This window comes from Pongo pygmaeus, chromosome 13 (assembly GCF_028885625.2).
Source record: "Pongo pygmaeus isolate AG05252 chromosome 13, NHGRI_mPonPyg2-v2.0_pri, whole genome shotgun sequence".
NCBI classification, from domain to species: domain Eukaryota; kingdom Metazoa; phylum Chordata; class Mammalia; order Primates; family Hominidae; genus Pongo; species Pongo pygmaeus.
The window spans coordinates 57,308,077-57,331,526 of NC_072386.2; the positions used below are offsets into that span (position 1 = coordinate 57,308,077).

At 39.0% G+C, this 23,450-nt stretch overlaps 1 protein-coding gene across 10 annotated transcripts in view; it reads right to left on the minus strand.

The window, feature by feature from the left end:
- KANK1 (KN motif and ankyrin repeat domains 1) overlaps window positions 1–23,450 on the minus strand; it is a 247,690-nt gene that overhangs the window by 57,662 nt on the left and 166,578 nt on the right. For 9 of the 10 annotated variants that reach the window (XM_063649575.1, XM_063649574.1, XM_054499983.2 and 6 more), the window contains one exon: window positions 10,636–10,755. In XM_063649575.1, the coding sequence (XP_063505645.1) occupies window positions 10,636–10,672 (37 nt within the window). In that variant the 5' untranslated portion in view covers window positions 10,673–10,755. Of the gene's footprint in view, window positions 1–3,112; window positions 3,403–10,635; window positions 10,756–23,450 lie in introns of those variants that run through there. The other variant, XM_063649576.1, reaches the window with a different exon arrangement.

Sequence of the window (23,450 nt, forward strand, 5' to 3'; positions counted from 1 at the left end):
GAGAGGTAGCAGGACTTGAAGGATAAGAAGGGCTTATATTAATAGATATGGGAAAGATACACCAGGTCAAGAAAGCAAAGCCACTAACTGGGGAACAGGGCAGGGTGGGACTGGGAAACAGCACTGGGAGGGAGCAGATGCCCCTATCTTACACAACTCTTTGGATACAGCTGGTCTCTGAGTACCTGTAGTCATGGACCTCCGGTAAGGCCTACTGTGACTTTTACAGACACACGAACTGAAGAAATGGAAACAGACCATGATTTCAGCCAAAATAAGGTCTAAAACAAAAGTTCAGAGTTAAGATAAGAGAATAATAGTTAGAGATTAAAGTTTGTGAAAGTGAAAATGTTCGGGGAGACAGAAAAATACAAAGCTCAATGATCCTTAATCTTGCCAGCCATCCTTACATACACAAAACCACAAAGCAGGGAGAAAAAGGCAAAGAAGGACCAATGCTCGCAGCCTCGGGGCTGGTCCATTACACAAAGAAGGAAAATGGCCACCCTTCTGCCAAATATATCTGTATGGTCATTTAATAAAAGTGAGCGACTGAGTGAATGAACTCACTGAATTGAAGTATTTCTATGGAGTTTCATAACATTCCTTCCAGTAGTCCCCAAACAACACCCCAACTGAAATTCAGCTGTATTTAAAAAAAAAGAAATTCAGCAGTATTTGCAAAGTCTCATCATCAAAGCATCCAGAGACAACATGCCAAAGGGTAAGAGCCCAGAGGAAAAGCCCCCAGCCCTAAGCCCCCTTTACCTTTCTAGAAGATGTTTAGTCTCAGGATTCTTCATTTACAATCAGCGTCCTGAGGTGTTGTGAATTCCAGCTGCTGTTTTCTAGCACCCAAGTAACATCCTAGCATGTTCCTCAGAGAACACTCAGCTCCAGCACGTGTGTGATGCCTGGGCCCACTCGGATCCCTTACCGGATAGGCTCATAGGTAACAATCATTGCACTTATGATGTGATGCTGCCATTTCCCCTCACACTGCCAAACAGCTGTCCCTGGGGCAGACTTGGAAGCTGTGTAAAGTGTGGTGCTAATGGAAAAATCTGGTGGCAAAGGGCATTAGTGTTTTGCAATTAATTTTTTTTCCTGTAAGCTGCATTGTTGAAATGGTTTGACATGCAAACCATCCCTCCCTCCCCTACCAGTGTACAGACTTCCAGGTCTCCACCCTAGCGTGTTCTAAAAATCAGTGTATCATCAGGCTGATTCACCACTTGAAGAGGTGGGGCACCGGTTGGGGTACATGCTGCATAAGCTCAGCAGGTACTTCTGCCTCCTCTGCCAGGTCACAAGAAGACAAACCAGTCTTTGTCCTCACAGCTGAGGGGGAACATGCCAAACGGGTTGCCCCAAAAAACATATTCATGGTGCGTCCCTGAGGTGAATAAAGCATCCCAGTCAATCCACCTAACAATGCTGAGGGAAAAATAAATAAATCAGCTGCACCATGTTGGGTACATAGACTTACATGAGGGGGATACTGAGAACAGAGGAAGAGAGAACTTTTTTCTGGTTTTAGTTAGAAAAAAGTAAGAGTTGATGCCCATGAGTAGAGTTTTTAAGATATTAAGCACTGGGCATATAAGTTACTGGAAATACCCCATCTCTCTCTTTTATGTTTTCAGTTTGGAATATTCTTCCCCCTTTCTTCCTGGAGAGTCTTAAATGTACCTGCTGTACAGAAACACTTCAAACGCCTTGGCCTAATGGACACTGGATGCAAATGGAAAAGGCACTCAGTAAACTGGGCAGGGATGGGAAAATTGGGCAGGACAAGCTGAATCAATGTTTTCACAAAATTATTTGCAAAGCTGATGGATGGAATTTATCAACTAAACCAAATATTGTGAGACTAAATTCAGAAAGCCACACAGCTATCTTTTGATTCTGCCTAACAGAGATCATGTCCAAAGTATAAAAGATCCCTGAGAGAAAACTTTTCCAATGGAATAAAATCATGAAAAAGGAACTAAAATAAACTCAGTACTAGTAACTACTAGTAGCAAACTGTTTCCATAAATGGTTACTCTAGTACTACCTCCTTTAAGTAAAGGTTTGTATGGTGAAATTCCAATTCCACAACCTCTGATCCAGTTGGGAGGGAAATCAGGGATCAGGCAAATCTGGCCATAAACAAGGTAAGAGTACAAAGATTTAACTTTCAGGATAAGAACAAATTCTACAAATCCAACAATTTGTCCCTTAGCACAGCTCTCCCTTATGTCTATAGTTCTGTTTTTCTATCTGTTGATTAGAGTGGCCTTCTCATTTTTATAGAATATTATTTAATCTGAGTTTCAGCCATGGCTTGCTTTAACTAGGATAAGAAATCTGGTCACTATATATATTTTTAAATCTCAAAATAGCAGCGTACTTATTTTTAAGTGGTGAGATAACTCATTGTATAGAACTACCAGCTGAGATGACTAATGCTATATGTACAAATGGGCTACATTTCAATAACTTGTGTTTTCAGGATTCATAATGAACTGCAGCTCAAAAGCAGAACCAGGCTTAGCCTGTAAAACATGAGCATACTTTTCCTAAAGCATTTGGAAATGAGTAACTCAGTTAAGGCTCACTCCAAAAATATCCAACAGAGAAGCCAAGGAAGGAAAAAGAAAATAGTCTGCTTTTGGTTTTTGAACTTAGAATTTCTACAACTGTTTGAATGAATTTTATAAAATCTGATTTCCTGGATGGGTCTTCTTAAAGGTTTTATTAGAGAAGTCTACCCAATGCAATTAATTTTTTTTTTTTTTGTCAGGAAGGAGCAAGAACTTATCGTTTCTGTGAATTTGAGAATTATGATAATATTTTTCATGCCAGATCACATCAAACCACCTTTTATAGAAAGGGAGCCAAAGCAGTGGCTGTGAGCTTTAGTCACGATCATTTTCCTCCAAGCCCATACAAACCTTTCTCAGAAACTGCACAAAGGAGATGAACTGAAATTATCCCAGACACAGGAAGAAGGCAAACCCTGGAAAAGGAAGCAAATGAGCTATACCTTTGATGGGCTCAGCTAGCCCGCCCAACTCATTCAAGAAAGAGGGGAAGTGCATAATCAGAAATAAATGCCAATACTCACAACGAGAAGTCTGCTGAGGAAGAGCAGAGCACAGAGTTTTCAAATCCTTGTAGGAAGGGCTGTTTTAATCCTTTGACTGGCTACCCAGTCTCTTAGAATAATAGCAACAGCTCGAGTTCTTAACACAGCGAATCTCCCTGTTGGGTGTTTATTTTGTATGTGTTTTTTTCTTTCTTTCTTGTTGGCACCTACAAAGTTGGTATTGGGCAAAAATCCCCAACCAAAGGGTTTCTTTGCCCAGTACCCAGGAGCAGGAGCACAGATTTTCTCCTTCCTACACTCAAATAGGCTGGTACTCACTGGAAGATAAATCATCCTTTCTTGGCTTAGCTGGAGAGCTAATCGCCTGTCTGAAATCTGATGCTTAAGCCATTATGACTGGCTCAAGGCTTGGAGCAAGAAAGCTTATAAGGTGAAGCTGGCTACAGGTTAAAACAAAGCCTTAAGAGTTTATGAAACAAGCAAGCTCTGATGAGCGAGGGGCTTTTCAAAACCTCTCCAGGGGCTGGGTGAATTCTGGGGTTCTGATTAACCAGACAGGCAAGACTTCAAAACCCAGGGTGTCCCCTATTTGTAGGTGGTCCCAACATTTTAAGGGTTATGAAATTGAAATCTAAGAAGTAGTTACATTATCTTCTCAAACACCACCACTATAAGAAAATTATTTCATCTGTAAACTTCAGCGTGAAATTAGCCTTCAAAAGACTAACAAATAGAGTTTCATTGAAAGTTGAAATGCATAATCTAATTAAATGCAATTATTATACATACTAATACTAGGATGAAGCTGTATGATGCAATAAATAAAGGAATTAGAATATGTTTATTAATTTGAAATAATCCATACTAAGAAAAAAAGTAACTTACCAACATAATCCCTATCAGGGAGGACGTTTTATTTTTAAACACTGTACTTTAGGGTTTTATGCATTTTTCTGAAATACATCCTTTTCACTTGATCTGTTTAATCAGAACTTCACAGATATCACACTTCTGATTTTAAATGTCAACATAATAAATAACCTTGAACAAAGGAAAAATGTTCTCCATGTCCAACTTCTGGCTTAGTCATTAGCTGTGTGAGCTCAGCAACTTGTGTTTTGTCATCTGAGAGTATTGAAGGAAGGCTGGACAACTGAAATGAAAACACGCCCTTTTAGTTCTTACCTACGTGCTTATGGCAGGCTCCTACCTATGTGTTTATGTTTTACCCTCTCAGCTATTCTAATAGTCTCTAGCACACTACTTATGGGAGAATACAAACCACAAATAAGAACACACATTTTAATCCTTCTGCAAATTCATTCAACCAGGAGACCCTGAAAAGTCACGGAGGGTACCCATGAATTAAAGCAGCCATAGTTTCTAATCAGCAAACCCCCTGCCTTCAGGGTAATGCTAACACAGATGACAGGTCTAAGACTCACCACCACGGGCACACTGCCTCTGCTGTGCTGTGTGTTTCCTTACAGATGATCTCAGAAAACACCAGGTGGGTTCTAGCCAGACCAGTCAGTGCAAACTAGTCTTATACTTGACAAATAGCACGTAATTCCTGCTATCAGGTTCACCGCAGTGGGCTCAGAGTTCTGTTTGAGAAATGCTCCTGCCCGGAAAAATATTTACACAAGCGAGAGTCGGGTGCACCACACTGCAGCATTCTGCCTACCCTGCCATGAGTCTGGCTCTGTCTGGCTGACCTGGTCTTATCAGTGGCCTTTGTACTCATTTAAGATCAGCATAGAGACAAAAGCTGGAGCCAAATAACTGACCAAGATAACAAGATTCAAGCCCCACACCAGTTACTAAAGCCATGAAAACACTGTGCCCTTTAACCCAGTCATCCTGCTTCTTTGAAATTGTTGGGAAATAATAAAAAAGGAGGAGAAAAATGACCAGGCAAGCTGTTCTTTGCAACATCATCTACCATAGGGAAAATGTGGAAGCAGTCCAAACATCCAAACAAAAAAAGAATAATTCAACTGCTAGAAACACAGGAATATTATACAGTCATCGAAAATAATAATTTGAAAACTATTTTCCATGAAGACTTGGAAAAATGCAAAGAATGTTAAAGTCAAGAGCTGATATCCAAATTATAAAAGCTTATTGAAACTGTGTTTAAGTTTGTTAGCCTGAAAAGGATGAAAAATAAATACTAAAAATAAGACCTAGTGTGGAATTTTGAGTAATTCTTCTCTTCTGGTTTCCTATCAAATTTTATGTTATCATTAATTTAAATAATTTTTTTTTTTTTTTGAGACGGAGTCTCACTTTGTCACAGAGGCTGGAGTGCAGTAGCACTGTGTTGGGTCACTGCAACCTTCGTCTCCTGGGTTCAAGCAATTCTCCTGCCTCAGCCTCCCGAGTAGCTGGAATTACAGGCGCCCACCATCACACCCAGCTGGTTTTTATATTTTTAGTAGAGATGGGTTTTCACCATGTTGGCCAGGCTGGTCTTGAGTTCCTGACCTCAGGTGATCCACCTACCTCAGCCTCCCAAAGTGCTGGGATTATAGGCGTAAGCCACTGTGCCCGGCCTAAATAACATTTTAATGCAATTCAATAAGTATCTTTAATAAATAAATATGTATCTGTCTGAAAAAATATATATCCAGGCTGTAAAAAAAGAAATAGCATGAGGGAAAAGCTATAATAAATTGGGGAAGGCAACTATTAGCAAAAATAAAGATGATAAGAGCAGGCATAAAAAGTCACCTCCCAGTGCTCATCCATTTATGTCATTTAACTGGGTTTAATGAGGATGTTAATACAACTCTGGCCCCAATATCATGGCGTCCAGCAGGACCTGACATGAGGGTACCTGGGATGTTTCCTGATCAGCAGCTCATGACAAGGACAAGAGAACAAGGGGAATGGTGCTATCCCCTGATATCTGACCAGTATGTTTTAAAAAGTGTTTTTACAGCTATTATTTTTTTCCCTGCACAACCACCTTGTGAAGAAGGTAGGATAGCTATTATTATCTTTCTTTCACAAATAAGCCACTTGTTTTTTGGCTTCTAAAGCATATCTAAGCTCTAATTAAAGTTTCACAACATTAGTGTTTACAGAGGTATCAATCAGTGCATCCAGTTTACAACATGATTCAGAAACTTGGGGAAAAAGCAGACTGCCTCATCCCTACACCCCAAAGAAACACAGCCATTTTCCTAACCAACAATCACCATTTACTTCCTAGCTGGCTATGAAAGAACAGTCAAGAGCAATTTATGATGCTCTTATCTCCTTAACAAAAGACATTGCAGTACTGTTAGCAGTCCCATAATAAAATATTTTTTATTTTTTGCTTTAGAGATAGGGTCTGGCTCTGTCACCCAGGCTGGAGTGCAGTGGTACCATCATAACTCACTGCAGCCTCAAACTACTGGGCTCAAGCAATCCTCCCACCTCAGCCTCCTGAGTAGCTGGGACTACAGGTGCATGCCACTATGCCTGGCTAATTTAAAAAAAAAAATTTTGTAGAGATGGAGTCTGTCTATGTTGCCCACACCGGTCTTGAACTCCTGGCCTCAAGCAATCCTCCCTCCTCAGCCTTCCAAAGTGTTGGGATTACAGGTCTGAGCCACCTCATCTGGCCTAAAATGTTTTAAATTAATGAAAACAATACTGTACCAATCAAGAGAAGTAGGATGGAGGATCTGGTGAAAAAGAGGTAACACGACGAGGAATGACTGATTTTGATGGGCTGGTGGTAAGGAAGGGCAGGGGATGCAATCTGGAAGGGGTACACAGGTAGGGCTGCACACCAAAGTAGAGCACCATTAAACTGAATTTTAGATAAACAATGAACACTTTTTTAGTATTTTTTTTTCTGCAACTGTGTACACAGGAGACTTCAACTTTCCCTAGAATGTACAATCCTTGAGGGCAGAAATTTTTGCCTCTTTTGTTCACTGCTGTATCCCCAGTACCTAAAACAGCACATAGTAGGTGCTCATGCATATCTGGCCTATATTAATAAGGTTTATTTCTTAAGCTAAGTAGTGTGTACAAAGGTGCTTGTTATATAACTTTCACACATTTTGTATGTCTGAAGTGTGGCATAATACATTTTACAAATTACGGCATTAATGAATAGCTCATTTTAAAAGCAGGTTTTTTTACCCAGCCTCCGTGAAGGACTCCAAGGGGAAGTCAGAGTATAAAAGGTTGTGAATCACCCCTTACCCCATTTAAATGTTACATGGGGATGTCAATTTGAGATGATCAGTCGTCGGATGTATTTTGTGCCAAGGGCATGGTTTGGCCTTTCCCAGAGGCTCCTCTTTTGCTTGTTTTATTACTAAGACTATGGAAAGTGCTTCTTTTGCCACTGCCCTGACTCCGTCGTCACATGAAATTTCCCCTCATGCTCTACGGAGCCCAAGCAGCAATTTTTGGAAATTGAAAAAACATATAATTTACTCCACATCTGAAACTCCTACTAAACCCAAATAGCTTATCCTTTTCTCATAGGAGACCAGTAATTGGCCCTCACTAGCTGCCATGAAGCCCTCTTTATCTCATCTTCATCTAGGTTCTTTAAATGTTATTTACATGCATAGAAGTGTATTTATAACCCGCATCTCTTACATTGAGTATTTTTTTAAACATTGGAGAGGTGTTTCTTTTGTAATACAAAGTGGGAAAAGGTAAAGGAATGATTTTTATTAACATATTCTCAACCATGTGAAATATATAACATTTGATGACTACATAAAAAATAGGAAGACATTTATTTCTAGGTGGTATTATCACCAGTAATTCTTGCTTTTGTTTTGGTTTTCAGACAATAAGACACGCATCTATACTTTAAAATTTTCGGCTGGGTACGGTGGCTCATGCCTGTAATCCCAAAGTGCCGAGGTGGGCAGATCACCTGAAGTCATGAGTTCAACCCCAGCCTGGTTAACATGGTGAAACCTCATCTCTACTAAAAATACAAAAATTGGCCGGGCGTGATGGCATGGGCCTGTAATCCCAGCTACTTGGGAGGCTGAGGCACAAGAATCGCTTGAACCCAGGAGGCAGAGGTTGCGGTGAGCCGATATCGCGCCACTGCACTCCAGCCTGGGTGACAGAGCAAGACTCCATCTCAAAAAAAAATCTTTTTTTCTATGAGTGTCATATATATGGTGTACACACATTTGTGTTTGTATATACATATATGTATGTATATGTGTATTACTATGTGTGTATATACATATACAGACACATACACATATATGTATGTTTGCGTATATATTACTGTTTATGGTTGAGTCTCTAATTAGATTTGCTTATAGACGTACAGGGGTCATGGTGACTAGAATAAGTAAAAAATCTTCCCCTGCACAGTCCAGATAACTGTCTGCAGTAACAATTCATACTCTGACACCCTGAAAGTCACAAATCAGAGAGCTTTCTTTTGCTTTCAACCTCAATGCCCAGACCTGTGAGGCAGGGTACCAGGTGGGAAGGAAAAGTTATAGCTAGCTTATTAGATCTCAGGAACAAAGAAAAGAGTTAAGTACAGAACAAACCAAGCTGGAAAGGAATTAGTGGGGTAGGTATCTAAACCCATGAAGAAAGGATTTTGCCCAAGGCACCAGAAGAAGGTTGAGGTCTTGAGGCACCAACAACCTTAAAACACCCCTTCCCCTGAGCATGTGAATGGAAGCAAATGGAGGGCGAGGGGGGAAACCACATCATCAGAGGGAATTAAAACCCACCCACTACACTTGAAATTTCATAATGTTTCAATCTCCTCTCTCACCAAGTATTTTACTGGAGAAAGTCATCATAATTCTGATTTATTTTATTTTTTGATATGGAGTCTCACTCTGTCACCCAGGCTGGAGGGCAGTGGTGCAATCTGGGCCCACTGCAACCTCTGCCTCCCAGGTTCCAGCCATTCCTGTCTTAGCCTCCTAAGTAGCTGGGATTACAGGCATGCACCACCATGCCTGGCTAATTTTTGTATTTTTGTAGAGATGGGGTTTCGTCATGTTGGCCAGGCTGGTCTTGAACTACTGACCTTGGGTGATCCATCCCCCTCGGCCTCCCAAAATGCTGGGATTACAGGTCTGAGCCACTGCCCATAATTCTAATTTTTCTTACTTCATTTACAGTAAGTCCCCAAACTTCTCTGTGACATTACATAGGGATGATGATGACAGTAAAATAATAGCTTAATCTCATTAGATTATTGTGAGGATTAAGTATGAAAATGCGGGCAAAGCATTTTAGGCACCATGGTGCATATTAAGTGTTCAATGAATGTTAGATATTATCATTCATGTCTTTATTATTGATAGCAGTCCCACAGCAGAATCTATAAAAGTCTCAAGAAGCTGGGCAGTAAAAAGGTCAAAAATGGAATGGACAGGGAAAGATCAGTCGTCCCAGAACAAACAACTGAGTTTATCTGGGTTTGGGTTATAGTGTTCTACCCAGAGGAGATACTTGCAGCTGAGACTGCTAGAATAAAAAGTCACATTCATGGGCTGGGAATGCCCACTTTAGAGGTCACTTCCTGCTGTTGTCTTCAAAAGTGCTTTACGGCTTACATAGCTCCTGTAAGTATGTTTCTGGTGCGCTCACTGGTCCTAAACCGGCAGGTGGATATACTTACCGATGGTTTACATGTGGAGAAATAGCCCTGCCCAATATTTCACGGTTAGTGCTGGAACTAGGACTCAAATTCAGGTTTCCTGGCTCCAATTCTACACTTGCTCCAGTATATAATGTTGTCATTTGAAGGTGTTCAGAGCCAGCAGACTTAGGACTCTGGACTCAGACGCTCAGAAAAAATTTCTGCATAGACAATTACTGTTCTCACTCATTCAGCTATTTGGCAGATAACTCAAAAAAGAAATGAACACTTGGCATGCCATTTTGGGCAGGTTGTCCCCATGGTGATATGTCTCTTAGGAGGATCTTCTCTGCATTTCGTGTACAGATTTCTCTTGAATCTCACAGAAGCAATATTGGAACAGAAAGTGAAACTATATAAGTCTCTAATATAACCAAAATAAGAATTCAAATACAGGTCTTTATGATTCATAATATGGCTTGTGGCATATTCCTAAGAGAATCACTTTACAGAACATATACTTCTTTTCCCTCCTTTCTCTTTGTTTAGCAATATCAAACAAAAGCTGCCTGGGAGTGGCTACTAGGAATTGGTTTTAAGCATCCAAACTAATTTCCTCTCTCCTCATTCAATCCCTCAGAAAGAAGTGCAACAGAAGTATACATTACATTTGCATCGGCATTCAGGATTTACATTTGTCTTTCAACACTTCAACAGAATTGACTTAGGTAATAATTTACTCAACTGATTTCAGTGCAAGACTCTAAGATAAAAGCAAGTTTTCTGAGTAAAACAAAACAAACCCAAACTTCAATGGACAGAAAATTGCTTTGAAATCCTAGTTATCTAGGCAACTTGCTACTATCCGTTCATTATTAAAGAGAATAAAAAGTTAGTTTGAGAAAAGACATACATTTAACACACAAACTCCAGAGCACAGGGTTACCTGAAGCACTGCCGTTAACCTTTGTGATGTGAGCCATGCTGGCTTGAGTCCAATGAGAGATCCAGAAAGGAGTGAGGAGTCATGCAAATTTTATGCATCAAGTTCTCAAAGGCATTCAACCTGAAACAATAAAGAGAGCCCCATCAAAATGGATCATTTAAAAAATGTACAACACTAAATCTTACACTTCCGTTTACAAAGATGACTGCTAACAGAGAAAGCAAATCGGAATGGGGGGAGAAAGACTGTAGATCCAGGAGGTGACTGCATTGGACCTAGCAGTATGGAGATAACACCCACAGATGTACCTGTGGCTACATACTGAAAGGGGGTCTCTACACATAATACTCTATGGGAAACAAAATTCGTTCTCTAGAAATGAGACTATTTTAGGAAAGTGGTCACCAAATACAAATGACTTCCTAATGTGTAGCACTCTACAAAATATTTTTGGTTTTAAAGCATATCTTCCTTTCCAAATTCTGGTTCAAATAGTTCATTTATTCAACTGCAATTTCAAAGCAATTATTGCACCAAATGTTTACATTTTTAAAAAGATTAACTTCATGGAAATTCTTTTGAGATATCTGAAGTCTTTCTACCAACGCCTCTTTCTTACATGCAACCACCTTTCTAAAGCACAAATCTGATCCAGTCAGTCCTCCTCCTCTTAAACAAACAAAAATTCATTATCTCGCACTGTGCCATTGGATAAACTTCAAATTATTAGAGGCATTCGAACCAGAGCAACTCCATCTTGAATAGGGGCTAGATAAAATAAGGCTGAGACCTTTATTTTAAGTCTAAATTCCCAGGAGGTTAGGCATTCTTAGTCACAGGATGAGACAGGTCAGCACAAGATACAGGTCACAAAGACCTTGCTGATAAAACAGGTTGTGGTAAAGAAGCCGTCCAAAACCCACCAAAACCAAGATGGAGATGAAAGTGATCTCTGGTCATTCTCACTGCTCATTATATGCTAATTATAATGCATTAGCATGCTAAAAAACACTCCCACCAGCACCAGGACAGTTTACAAATGCCACGGCAATGTCAGGAAGTTATCCTATATGGTCTAAAAAGGGGAGGACCCCTCAGTTCCAGGAACCGCCCACCCCTTTCCTGAAAAACACAAGAATAATCCACCTCTTGTTTAGCATCAAGAAGTAACTGTAAGTATAATCAGTTAAGCAGCCCATGCTCCTGCTCTGCCTATGGAGTAGCCATTCTTTATTCCTTTACTTTCTTAATAAACTTGCTTTCACTTTACTCTATGGATTCACCTCTAATTCCTTCTTGTGAGAGATCCAAGATCTTGGGGTCTGGATTAGGACCCCTTTCCAGTAACAAAATGATAGAGCATGGCACATAGTTTTGAAACACCGGGGTCCACACTGGGCAATATATTCATTTTACATTGATATTTCTATTTAAAAGTTACCTGAGATTACCATAATAAGACTTACATTTCAATCACAAAATTTAAAACAAAGAAAAAATACAAAAAAGAACACTGTTTCCTCTTTGGTTTTTGCAAATACCTTCTGAAAAATACTAGCAAACAGTAAACAACAGTACATATAGAAATTCCATTTCCATTGTGACCAAACTCTGACTCTAGACCCATGAAATCAGAAGAACTTGGGAGAAACAAATTCTAAGTTGAGAATTAAAGTGTCAATTCAGAAACCCACATGACCTCTTAACAACAGAATGCTAAAATAATATCTGTATACACTAATTCTAATGCAGCCATTGAAATCGTGTAAGTTTTAAATAAGGTAAAATATTCAAAGTATGTTGGTTAAAAGAAAAACAAAACTCTATACTATCCTAAACCTAATTTTATTAAAAATATGTATGTGTATATGTACACATTTAATTTAAACGATGAGAAGTAAATGTACCAAAATGTTCACTGTGGTTGCCTCTGGGTGATGAAATCATGGATTTTAGCTCTTTTCTTACTTTTGTAATAATAATTATTAAAAATAAATATTTAGGCCGGGCGTGGTGGCTCACACCTGTAATCCCAGCACTTTGGGAGGCTGAGGCGGGCAGATCACCTGAGGTCAGGAGTTTGAGACCAACCTGGCCAACATGGCAAAACCTCATCTCTACTAAAAAATACAAAAATTAGCCAGGGCTGGTGGTGCACGCCTGTAATCCCAGCTACTCGGGAGGCTGAGGCACCAGAACCACTTGAACCTGGGGGGCAGAGATTGCAGTGAGCTGAGATTGCACCACTGCACCCCAGCCTGGGCGACGGAACAAGACTGTCTCAAAAAATAAAACTAAAAATTTAGACCCCTTCTGTCTTGTTTTATTTGCTTTAAAACCCTCAGGGAAAAGAAAAGGTATTTTTTAAAATGCTATTCAAAAAAGGAAACTATCAGGCTACAATCATGAAGATTATAAGGGGTCAGAAATATAAGTAAATAAAAAGGGAGGAAAAGGAAATGGCTGATTGCTTTGATCACACAGGGTGAGAATTTCTTGCCACCTAGTGAAATTTTCCTCATTGTTTAAATGGGTTTGCACCACAGTTCAAAGCTAACTACTGTGAAAGCAACTCAGTGTAAACTCAAAAGGACCCTTTTTTCTCTTTTTTTTTTTTTAAACAGATTGCTTCTGACAAGCCTGCCCCCTGCGTGGCTTTTCCAGCTACAACTGACTAGCATTGTGTTCACCTGGAGAGAGGAGATTCTAAACCGTCCACTCCCTGCTGATCCTTAGTTTCTGGCTGGTGACACACCAGGAGGACAGGATGGCTCCAATCTCCCTGATGAAGGGGTAATCACCTGACTTTCTCTTGGAAACAGAGGCACTGGTTCAGGTCCACAACATTGAACTTGGAGAGCAATAACCTTTGTGTGCAAAGTCATTCCTGGCTGAATCAAAAGGCAGGCATTAGAGATAAACACTGTCTTTTAAGAATAGGAGTGAATGTCTACACATTTCTGACAAACGCAGTTTTATTTAAAAAAAAAAAAAAAAAGTGGAGACTGGGAAGACCAGAGAGGGAGGGGCAAATGAAGGGGCAAAGGAAAGAAGCCCAGTTTCTGGAATTATTCAACTAAGTATGCTTTTAAAAGCTAACAACCATAAAACCCTAAGCCAAACCCTGTTTACTGGCCCCTTGCTAGCCTTGTGTGTTTGCACTCTTGCTCCATAACGGCTTGTAAATACCACCATGTAAAACCTTGAAGGCAAACAGAAGACAAGAAGGGACAAGCTGCATGTGCTAGGGGTGAATGAAGTATGTGTCAAGGTATTTGGATGGAGATGTGCCCAGAATCTTCCTAGTCAAGCTTAATAAACTTTGGCCCAAGGTCCTCTCCTGTTATTGAAACTCTTTCATCTGGCAGAAGATCTTTTTCTCAGATCCAAATTGGTGCCTCCCACCCTTCCCCAAACTGAACAATAAAACCAAAATAAGGAGGAAGCCTAAAATTAGGAACTATAAGCATATCACTGGTAAAATAACAAGACACTGTCGGCCGGGCGTGGTGGCTTACGCCTATAATCCCAGCACTTTGGGAGGCTGAGGTGGGTGGATCACTTGAGGCCAGGAGTTCAAGACCAGGCTGGCCAACATGGCAAAACACCATCTCTACTACAACTACAAAAATTAGCTGGGTGTGGTGGTACATGCCTGTGATCCCAGCTACTTGGGAAGCTGAGGCACAAGAATCACTTGAACAGGGAGGCAGAGGTTGCAATGAGCCGAGATCACGCCACTGTATTCCAGCCTGCACAGCAGAGTCAGACCCTGTCTCAAAAAAAAAAAAAAAAAAAAAAAAAGAAGACTCTGTCACTGGGTGTGGATCCTGGCAGTGTCTATGCAAAGAGAACAGTTGTATACTGTGTATTGATTTTTCTCAGTTATTGTTCATGCTGACAGGTGGCCTCAAATTGTGAGGCCTCATTCTTCTTAATGCTATGCAGATTCTTATGTCAGTGCATTGTATAAACCAGAAAAGGTTTGGCCACAGTCCATTCCTGTGTTACAGATAGACAAATTGCTTCTTTTCTCCCTCAGAGGACAGTGCAAACCAGTAAATCTTAAGTGGTACAATGGTGGCTTAGTTCTCCTAGCTAAGAAAAAAAACACTCCTGTGAAAGGATTTAGGAAAATACATCAATAGAGAAAATAAAGAATTTGTCTTCGTCTCTATTTATTTTGGGAGACTGAAGGATGCTGATGCATGTTTTAGTAGATTGCCAAGTAAGGTACCATGAATGATGGAAACATTGCATGAGCTGACCCCATAAATACTTTACATTAGCTAAAATGATACAAATATGAAAAACAGCACACTAGAACTTTGATAAAAATATACCAATGCAAACAAGTAGTTAGATAAAATTGAGATTTGATATATACTGTAGCACTGTTAAACTATCAAATGCCACTACCTCAGTTAGAAACAAGATAATGCTGATGATAATATTGATGGTAATGTTGATGGCAGCTAATGTTAATACACCTCTTACTATCAGTTATTGAAATATAAAATGTCACCCAAAGTGTAACATTAAGTACTACTAATAAAAAAGACGTCACTAAATGATAAAATGCTTATTAAGAAATTACATTCACTATAAGACACATCCTCATTTCAGAGGCCATATGAGAAAAATGCATATCTTACAACTGATGCAATTGTTACATTCAAGGGACTTTTAAAAACACTTAACAGTTATTACCTTGTTTAAACTTCACAACAACCCTACAAAGTACTACCCCTTCTCTTCCATTGTATACATAAGAAACAAGCACAGGGAGTTTTAGAACTTGCTCACATCACACAGCTAGTATGACAGCGCTGACATTTAAAGCTGAGCAATTCAGCCCTAGAGCTCTTGTGATTATGTGATTTAGAGTAAGGGCACTATTGTTTTAACAAATGAGAACTTAGGGCATAAATGAGTGACGCATATACGTAAGGTAGTCACCTTAGTTACGTATATGCTTACTGCCAGGAGGCTTTGCGCAAATCCTTTTTAGATAAGAAAGCTGCATCTCGGAATTTTATGCAATTTTTTTTTCTTTTTTGAGATGGAGTCTTGCTCTGTCGCCCAGGCTGGAGTGCAGTGGCGCAATCTCAGCTCACTGCAACCTCCGCCTCCCAGGTTCAGGCTATTCTCCTGCCTCAGCCTCTCAAGCAGCTGGGATTACAGGTGTGTGCCACCATGCCCAGCGAATTTTTGCATTTTTAGTAGAGATGGGGTTTCACCATGTTGGCCAGGCTGGTATAATACGTTTTTAGAGCAATTGTATTTGCAACCTTATTCCTTGGAGTAACACATTTAAGAGCCTGAAGTACTTACATGACACACAGGAAATGTTTCTCAGTACTTAACCAGTACACTCTTTTCTTCTTCTTCTTTTTTTTTTTTTTTGAGACGGAGTTTTGCTCTGTCACCCAGGCTGGAGCACAGTGGCGCCATCTCGGCTCACTGCAAGCTCCGCCTCCCGGGTTCACGCCATTCTCCTGCCTCGGCCTCCCAAGTAGCTGAGACTACAGGCACAGACCACCACGTCCAGCTAATTTTTTGTATTTTCAGTAGAGACGTGGTTTCACCGTGTTAGCCAGGATGGTCTCGATCTCCTGATGTTGTGATCCGCATGCCTCTGCCTCCCAAAGTGCTGGGATTACAGGTGTGAGCCACCATGCCTGGCCCCAGTACACTCTTTTCTAGACTGCACAGAATTAGTAGAGCAGGCTTGATTATCAAACTTGTTCTTTATATGAATGTCAACTGTTTCAAAAAATCAAATACTTTCTAAACTGAAAAACAAAAAAACAAACAAAAAAACCTCCAACAGGTAGAAGGTTCTAAATGCAATGGTAGGAGTTTCAAAATTGCATAAAAACTAAGGCAGGATACTGGAATCAGATTCTTGCCACTCAAAATAAGAATTATACTTTAAAAATGGAGATGAAAGCTGGCTTCACTCCTCCCCACAGAATAACCAAAATAAATATACATCATCGAGATTATCACCAGCAATCTCCCAGAACTCATGAAAGAGAATGGGTCAGTTCCTGGAGCCACTGAGAAGTAAAAAAAAAAAAAAAAAACAAAACTCCAGCAGACAGCAAGAGAATCAGATTTTCATATCTGTGACACCCTTCCCCCAATCTGCTTGGTATCAAGCACATGTAAAACTTCCCCCAACTCAGATTCTACACTGGAAAAAAGTGAGATTAAGTTGGACACATAACTTACCTACCATCTTGGCTTCTTTGGCAGGAGACCTATCCATGCCTCAACCCATGAGAAGCATCAGGAGTGCCTGAAGGGAGATACCACCCTGTGGACAGCCAGACACAAAGGGAGGAGGCAGGATTACCATCTCCAGCCCTGGAAGCTCCGCTCTGTAACTCAACCAAAGGAGATGCCAAATCAAGAGTGGCTGTTTAGCAGCACTACGCTGTAGGAGGTAGATTCCACAGGTCTCTTGGGCATGAACTCCTAGCCAGCCTTTCTATACCACAGGGATAGCTCCTTTGGAACCTCCCCCATTCCAGCCAGGCAATCCTCTGATCCTTTGCTAGAAGAACAGAGGCAAACCTGGGTTTTAAGTACCATTTAGTGCTGAAAAAGAGGCAGTGACCTAGCAGGAAAAATGTGTAAGAAATTCAACAGATAAATTACAAATAATCTCTAAGCAAACATACCAGTAAAAACCAAAACAGACTAGACAGAGAAGACTGGAATAAATAATAAATCCTTTAATGCAAAGACACAGACATATATCCGTAAGAACATGGAACCACGACCTCCCCAAATGTATAAAGCAAGGAACCAGTAACTGACCCTAATGAGATGGTGATTCATGAGCTCTCTGACCAAGAATTCAAAATAGCAGTTTTACAGAAACTCAGGGATCTCCAAGATAACACAGAAAAGCAATTCAGAAACTTATTAGAGGAATTTAATGGAGATTGAAGTGATAAAAAATCAAACGAATCTTGAAACTGAAAAATATATTTGCTAACTGAAAAATTTGTTGGAGGCTCTCAACAGCAGAATGCATCAAGCAGAGGAAAGAACCAGTGAGCCCAAAGACAGGCTCTTTGAAATTACATAGAGGAGAAAAAGTAAAATGAATGGAAAGATATTATACAAAGATTGCCTACAAGATACAGAAAATTACCTTAAAAGACCAAATCTAAGAATTATTGGTGTTCAAGAGAAAGTTGAGCAAGAGTGAGGGGTAGAAAAAAGCTTACTCAATAAATAATAACAGAAAACTTTCCAAAATATGAGAAAAATATCCAGGTAGAGGAAGGTCAGAAAACACTAAACAGATTTGACCCAAATAAAACTACACCCAAGGCATATAATAATAAAACTCTCAAAGGTCAAGGACAAAAAGAAGATACTAAAAGCAGCAAGAAAAAAAGGAGGAAATAACATACAAAGAAACTCCACTTCATTTGGCAACACACTTCTCAATGGAAACCATAAGTCAGGAGGAAGTGGAATGATATTTTCAAAGTGCTGAAAGAAAAAACCCCAAAAATCCTGCTATTCTCAAATACTTTATCCAGCAAACAGCAGAAATATCCTTCAAGTATGAAGGAGAGAAAGTCTTTTTCTGACAAACAAAAGCTAAGAGAATTTACCACCACTAGATCTGTCTTACAAGAAATGTTGAAGATGGTTCTTCAATCTGAAATGAAAAAACATTAATGTGCAAAAAGAACACATTTGAAGGTATAACACCTACAGGTAACATCAAGTATAGAAACCCCCAGAACATTCAAATACTGTAATTGTCATATGCAGTCCACCCATAAGTTACCCATAATTCTAGTATGACACCTAGAAGACAAATCTATCAAAAACCATAACAGCTACAGCAACCTGTTAAGAGATAGGCAATATAAAAATACGTAAATTCAGACCAACAAAAGTCAAAATGTTAGGGGATGGAATTAAAGATGGAGGGTTGTTTTAAAGTTTTTTATTTATTCTTTTTTTTTTTGTGATCTAAGACAGGGATCTCCAACTCTTGAGCCATGGACCAGTACTGGTCCGTGGCATGTTAGGAACCAGGACACACAGCACTGCCTGCTCCACCTCCTGTCAGATCATCAGCAGCATAGATTCTCATAAGAGTGCAAACCCTATTGTGAACTGCAAGTGCGAAGGATCTAGGTTGAGCGTTCCTTATGAGGATCTAATGCCTGATGATCTGAGGTAGAACAGTTTCATCCCAAAATCATCCCCACTGCCCGATCTATGGAAAAATTGTCTTCCATGAAACTGGTCCCTGGTGCCAAAACAGACTGGGGACTGCTTATCTAAGTTAAGCTGTCATCTCTTTAAAATAACTTGTTATAAGATGTTTTCTATAAGCCTCATGGTAACCACAATGTAAAAACCTATAATAAACACACTAAAAAAAAAAAACCAACAAATTAAAACATAGTTCCAGAGAAAGTCACTTAACCATAAAGGATGACAGGAAGAAAGGAGGAGAAGAGTTACAAAACAACCAGCATACAAGAAACAAAATGGTAATTCTCCATTCAGAAATTTATCAGAGAAATTTAACAAAGAGACATTATTCAAAAAAATCAAACAAATCTTAGAACTGATTAATACATCTGATGGACTGAAATTCAGCTCCCAAGTATATAAAGCAAACATTAATAGATACAAAGACAGAGAGATAAAGATTGTAATACAATAATAGTAGAGGACGTCAAATACCCCACTTTCACCAATAAACAGATCATCTAGACAGAAAATTAACAAAGAAACCACTGTATCAAACTACACATCAGACCAAATAGGTCCAACTGATATTTACAAAACACTTCACTCAACTATTCAGAATACACATTTGTTTCATCAGTACATGGAACATTCCCCAGAATAAACCATATTTTAGGCCACAAAACAAGTCTCAACAAAATTTTAAAAGTAGAAATCATATCAAATATCTTTTCTGACCACAATGGAATAAAACTAGATATCAATAACAAGAGGAATTTTGGGCTGGGTGTGATGGCTCATGCCTGTAATCCCAGCACTTTGGGAGGCTGAGGTGGGTGGATCATCTGATGTCAGGAGTTCGGGACCAGCCTGACCAACATGGCAAAACCCTGTCTCATTAAAAATACAAAAATTCGCTGGGTGTGGTGGTATACACCTGTAATCCCAGCTACTTGGGAGGCTGAGGCAGGAGAATCACTTGAACCCAGGAGGTGGAGGTTGCAGATTGTGCCACTGCACTCCAGCCTGGATGACAGAGGGAGACTCCATCTCAAAAAAAAAAACAACAAAAAAAAAACCACCTTTGGAAATTATACAAAAACATGGAAATTAAACAACATGCTCCTGAATAAACAACGAGTTGATGAAGAAATAAGAACATTTAAAAATTTCTCAAAACAAATAAAAATGGAAACACAACATACCAAAATCTATGAGATACAGTAAACACAGTATTAAGAGGGAGGTTTATAGCAATAAACATCTACATCAAAAAAGTTGAAAGACTTCCAAAAGACAACCTAATAATGTAGCATCTCAAGGAACTAGAAAAGCAAGACCAAGCCAAACCCAAATTTACTAAGAGAAAGGAAATAATAAAGATCAGAGCAAAAACAAATGAAATTGAGATTGAAACATTACTGAAGATCAACAAAACAAAAGTTTAGTTAAAAAAAAAATGACAAAACTTTAGCAAGACTAACTAAAAAGAGAGGACCCAAATAAATAAAATCAGAAACAAAAAAGATACAAAACAACAGAGACCACAGGAGTACAAAGAATCATTAGAGACAACTGCCAACAAATTGAAAAATCTAGAAGACAAAGATACATTCCTGGACATATACAACCAAAATTGAACCATGAAGAGAAAACCTCGACAAACCAATAGCAAGTAGTAAGATCAAAGCTATAATTAAAAGTCTCCTATCAAAGAAAAATCCAGGAACTGATGAATTCTACTAAACATTTCAAGAAGAACTATAATAATTCTATTCAAACTCTTCAAAAAAAAAAAAATTGAAGAGGAAGGAATGCTCAAACTCATCCTGCAAGGCGGGCATTACCCTGATACCAAAACCTGATAAGGCCACAAAAAAAAAAAAAAAAAAAAGACGATAGGCTAATTTCACTGATGAACACAGAAAAATCCTCAACAAAAAATATTAACAAATTGAATTCAACAACATATTAAAAAGATCATTCAACATTATCAAGTGGGATTCAACCCAGGGATGCAAAGATGGTTCAGCATATGCAAATCAATAAATGTGATACACATTAACAGAACCAAGAACAAAAACCATATGATCATTTCAATAAGTGCTGAAAAGTACTCAATAAAATTAAATATCTCTTTTGATAAAAACCCTCAACAAACCGGGTACAGAGGAAACATACCACAAAATAATAAAGGCCATATATGACAAATCCACAGCCGACATCATACCAAACAGGGAAAACCTAAAAGCCTTTCCACTAAGATCTGGAACAAGACAAGGGTGTGCACTTTCACTACTTTCATTCAACATAAAGTGGAAGTCCCGGCCAGTTAGTCAAGAAAAATAAATAAAGGTGTTCATATTGGAAAGAAAGAAGTCAAATTTGCTTTGAATGTAGATGACAGGATCTTCTATTTTTAAAAACCAAAAAACTATTAGAAGTAATAAGTGAATTCAGTAAAGTTGCAGGATACAAAGCCAACATACAAAATTCAGTAGCATTTACATATACCAATAGTGAACAATCTGAAAAAGAAGAAAGCAATCTAATTTATCGAATCTACACAGAATGTAAAATACCCAGGACTCTTTTTTTTTTTTTTTTTTTTTTTGAGACAGGGTTTTACTCTGTCACCCAGGTTGCAGTGCAGCAGCGTGATCACAGCTCACTGCAGTCTTGATCTCTTGGTCTCAAGCGATCCTCTGACTTCAGTCTCCCAAGTAGCTGCAACCACAGGCACATGCCACCACGTCTGGCTAATATTTTGATTTTTTTGTAGAGATGAGGTCACACTATGCTGCCCAGGCTGGTCTCAAACTCCTGGGCTCAAGCAATTCTCCTGCTTTGGCCTCTCAAAGTGTTGGGATTGAAGGTGTCAGCCACTGTGCCTGGCCCCTGAGAATCAATTTAACCAAAGTTGTGAAAGATCTTTACAAGGATCACTATAAAAATCTGATTAAATAAATAGAAGATGAATCAAAAAATGGAAAAGATATTATTGCATGCTCATGGATTGAGAGAATATTGTTAAAATGACAATCCTAACCAAAGCAGTTTACTGATTCAATGTAATCCCTATCAAAATACCACCGATATTCCCCATAGAAATAGAGCAGACAATCCTAAATTTTATATGGAACCACAAATAACCAAAGCAATCTTGAGCAAAAAGAGCAAAGCTGGAGGCTTCACACTACTTGACCTAAAAATATACTACAAGGCTATAGTAGCCAGATCAGCATGGTACTGGCATAAAAAACAGACACAAACACCAACTGAACAGAATAGTGAACCCAGAAATAAATCCATGCCATTTGCAGCCAACTAATTTTTGACAGAGGTGCCAACAATATGCAACAGGGAAAGGACAGTCTCTTCAATAAATGGCACTGGGAAAACTGGACAACTATATGTAGAAGAATGAAACTAGACCTCTATCTCTCACCATGTACAAATATCAAATACATATGGATTTAGACTTAAATCTAACACCTGAAATTATAAAACTACTAAAAAAAAAAACATTGGGGAAATGCTCCAGGACATTGGTCTGGGCAAAAATTTTTTGTTTAAGTTCTCAAAAGCATAGACAACAAAACCAAAAATGGACAAATGGGATTACATCAAGCTGAAAAGCTTCTGCACAGCAAAGGAAACAGTCAACAAGATGAAGAAACAACCCATAGAATGAGAGAAAGTATTTGCAAACTACCCATCTGACAAGATAAATAACCAGAATATATAAGGAGCTCAAACAACTCAATAGCAAGAAGTCATTAATCTGATTTTAAAAAGGGCAAAAGGCCTGAACAGGTATTTCTCAACAGAGGACAAACAAATGACCAAAGGGTATAAGAAGTGCTCAACATCAGTAATTATCCAGAAAATGCAAATCAAAACCACAATGAGATATAGTTTCACCCCAATTAGAATAGCTTTTATCAAAAAAGACAGGGAATAACATGCTGGTGAGGATGCAGAGAAAGAAAAATCCTCACACATTGTTGGTGGGAATGTAAATTAGTACAGCCACTATAGAAAACAGTTCAGAGGTTCCTCAAAAATGTAAAAGTAGAATACTATATGATCCAGCAATTCCACTACTGAGTATTTATCTAAAAGAAAGAAAACCAATATATTGAAGGGAGATCTGTACTTGCATGTTTATTGCAGCACTATTCATAATAGACAAAATATGGAATCAACCTAAGTGTCCATCAATGGATGAATAAAGAAAATGTGGAGGCCAAGGCAGGTGGATCGCTTGAGTCCAGGAGTTTGAGACCAGCCTGGACAACATAGCAGGACTCTGTCTCTACAAAATAATAATAAATATTTAAAAAGAAAATGTGGTAAAAATACACAATAGAATATTATCCAGCCATAAAAAGAATTAAATCCTGTCATTTGGAGTAAGATGGATGAAACTGGGGGTCATTATGTTCAGTGAAACAAGCAAAGCACAGAAAGACAAATATCGCATGTTCTCACTCATATGTGGGAGCTACAAAAGTGAATCTCATGAAGGTAGAGAGTAGACAGGTGGTTACCGGAGGCCGGGAAGGGTAGCGGGG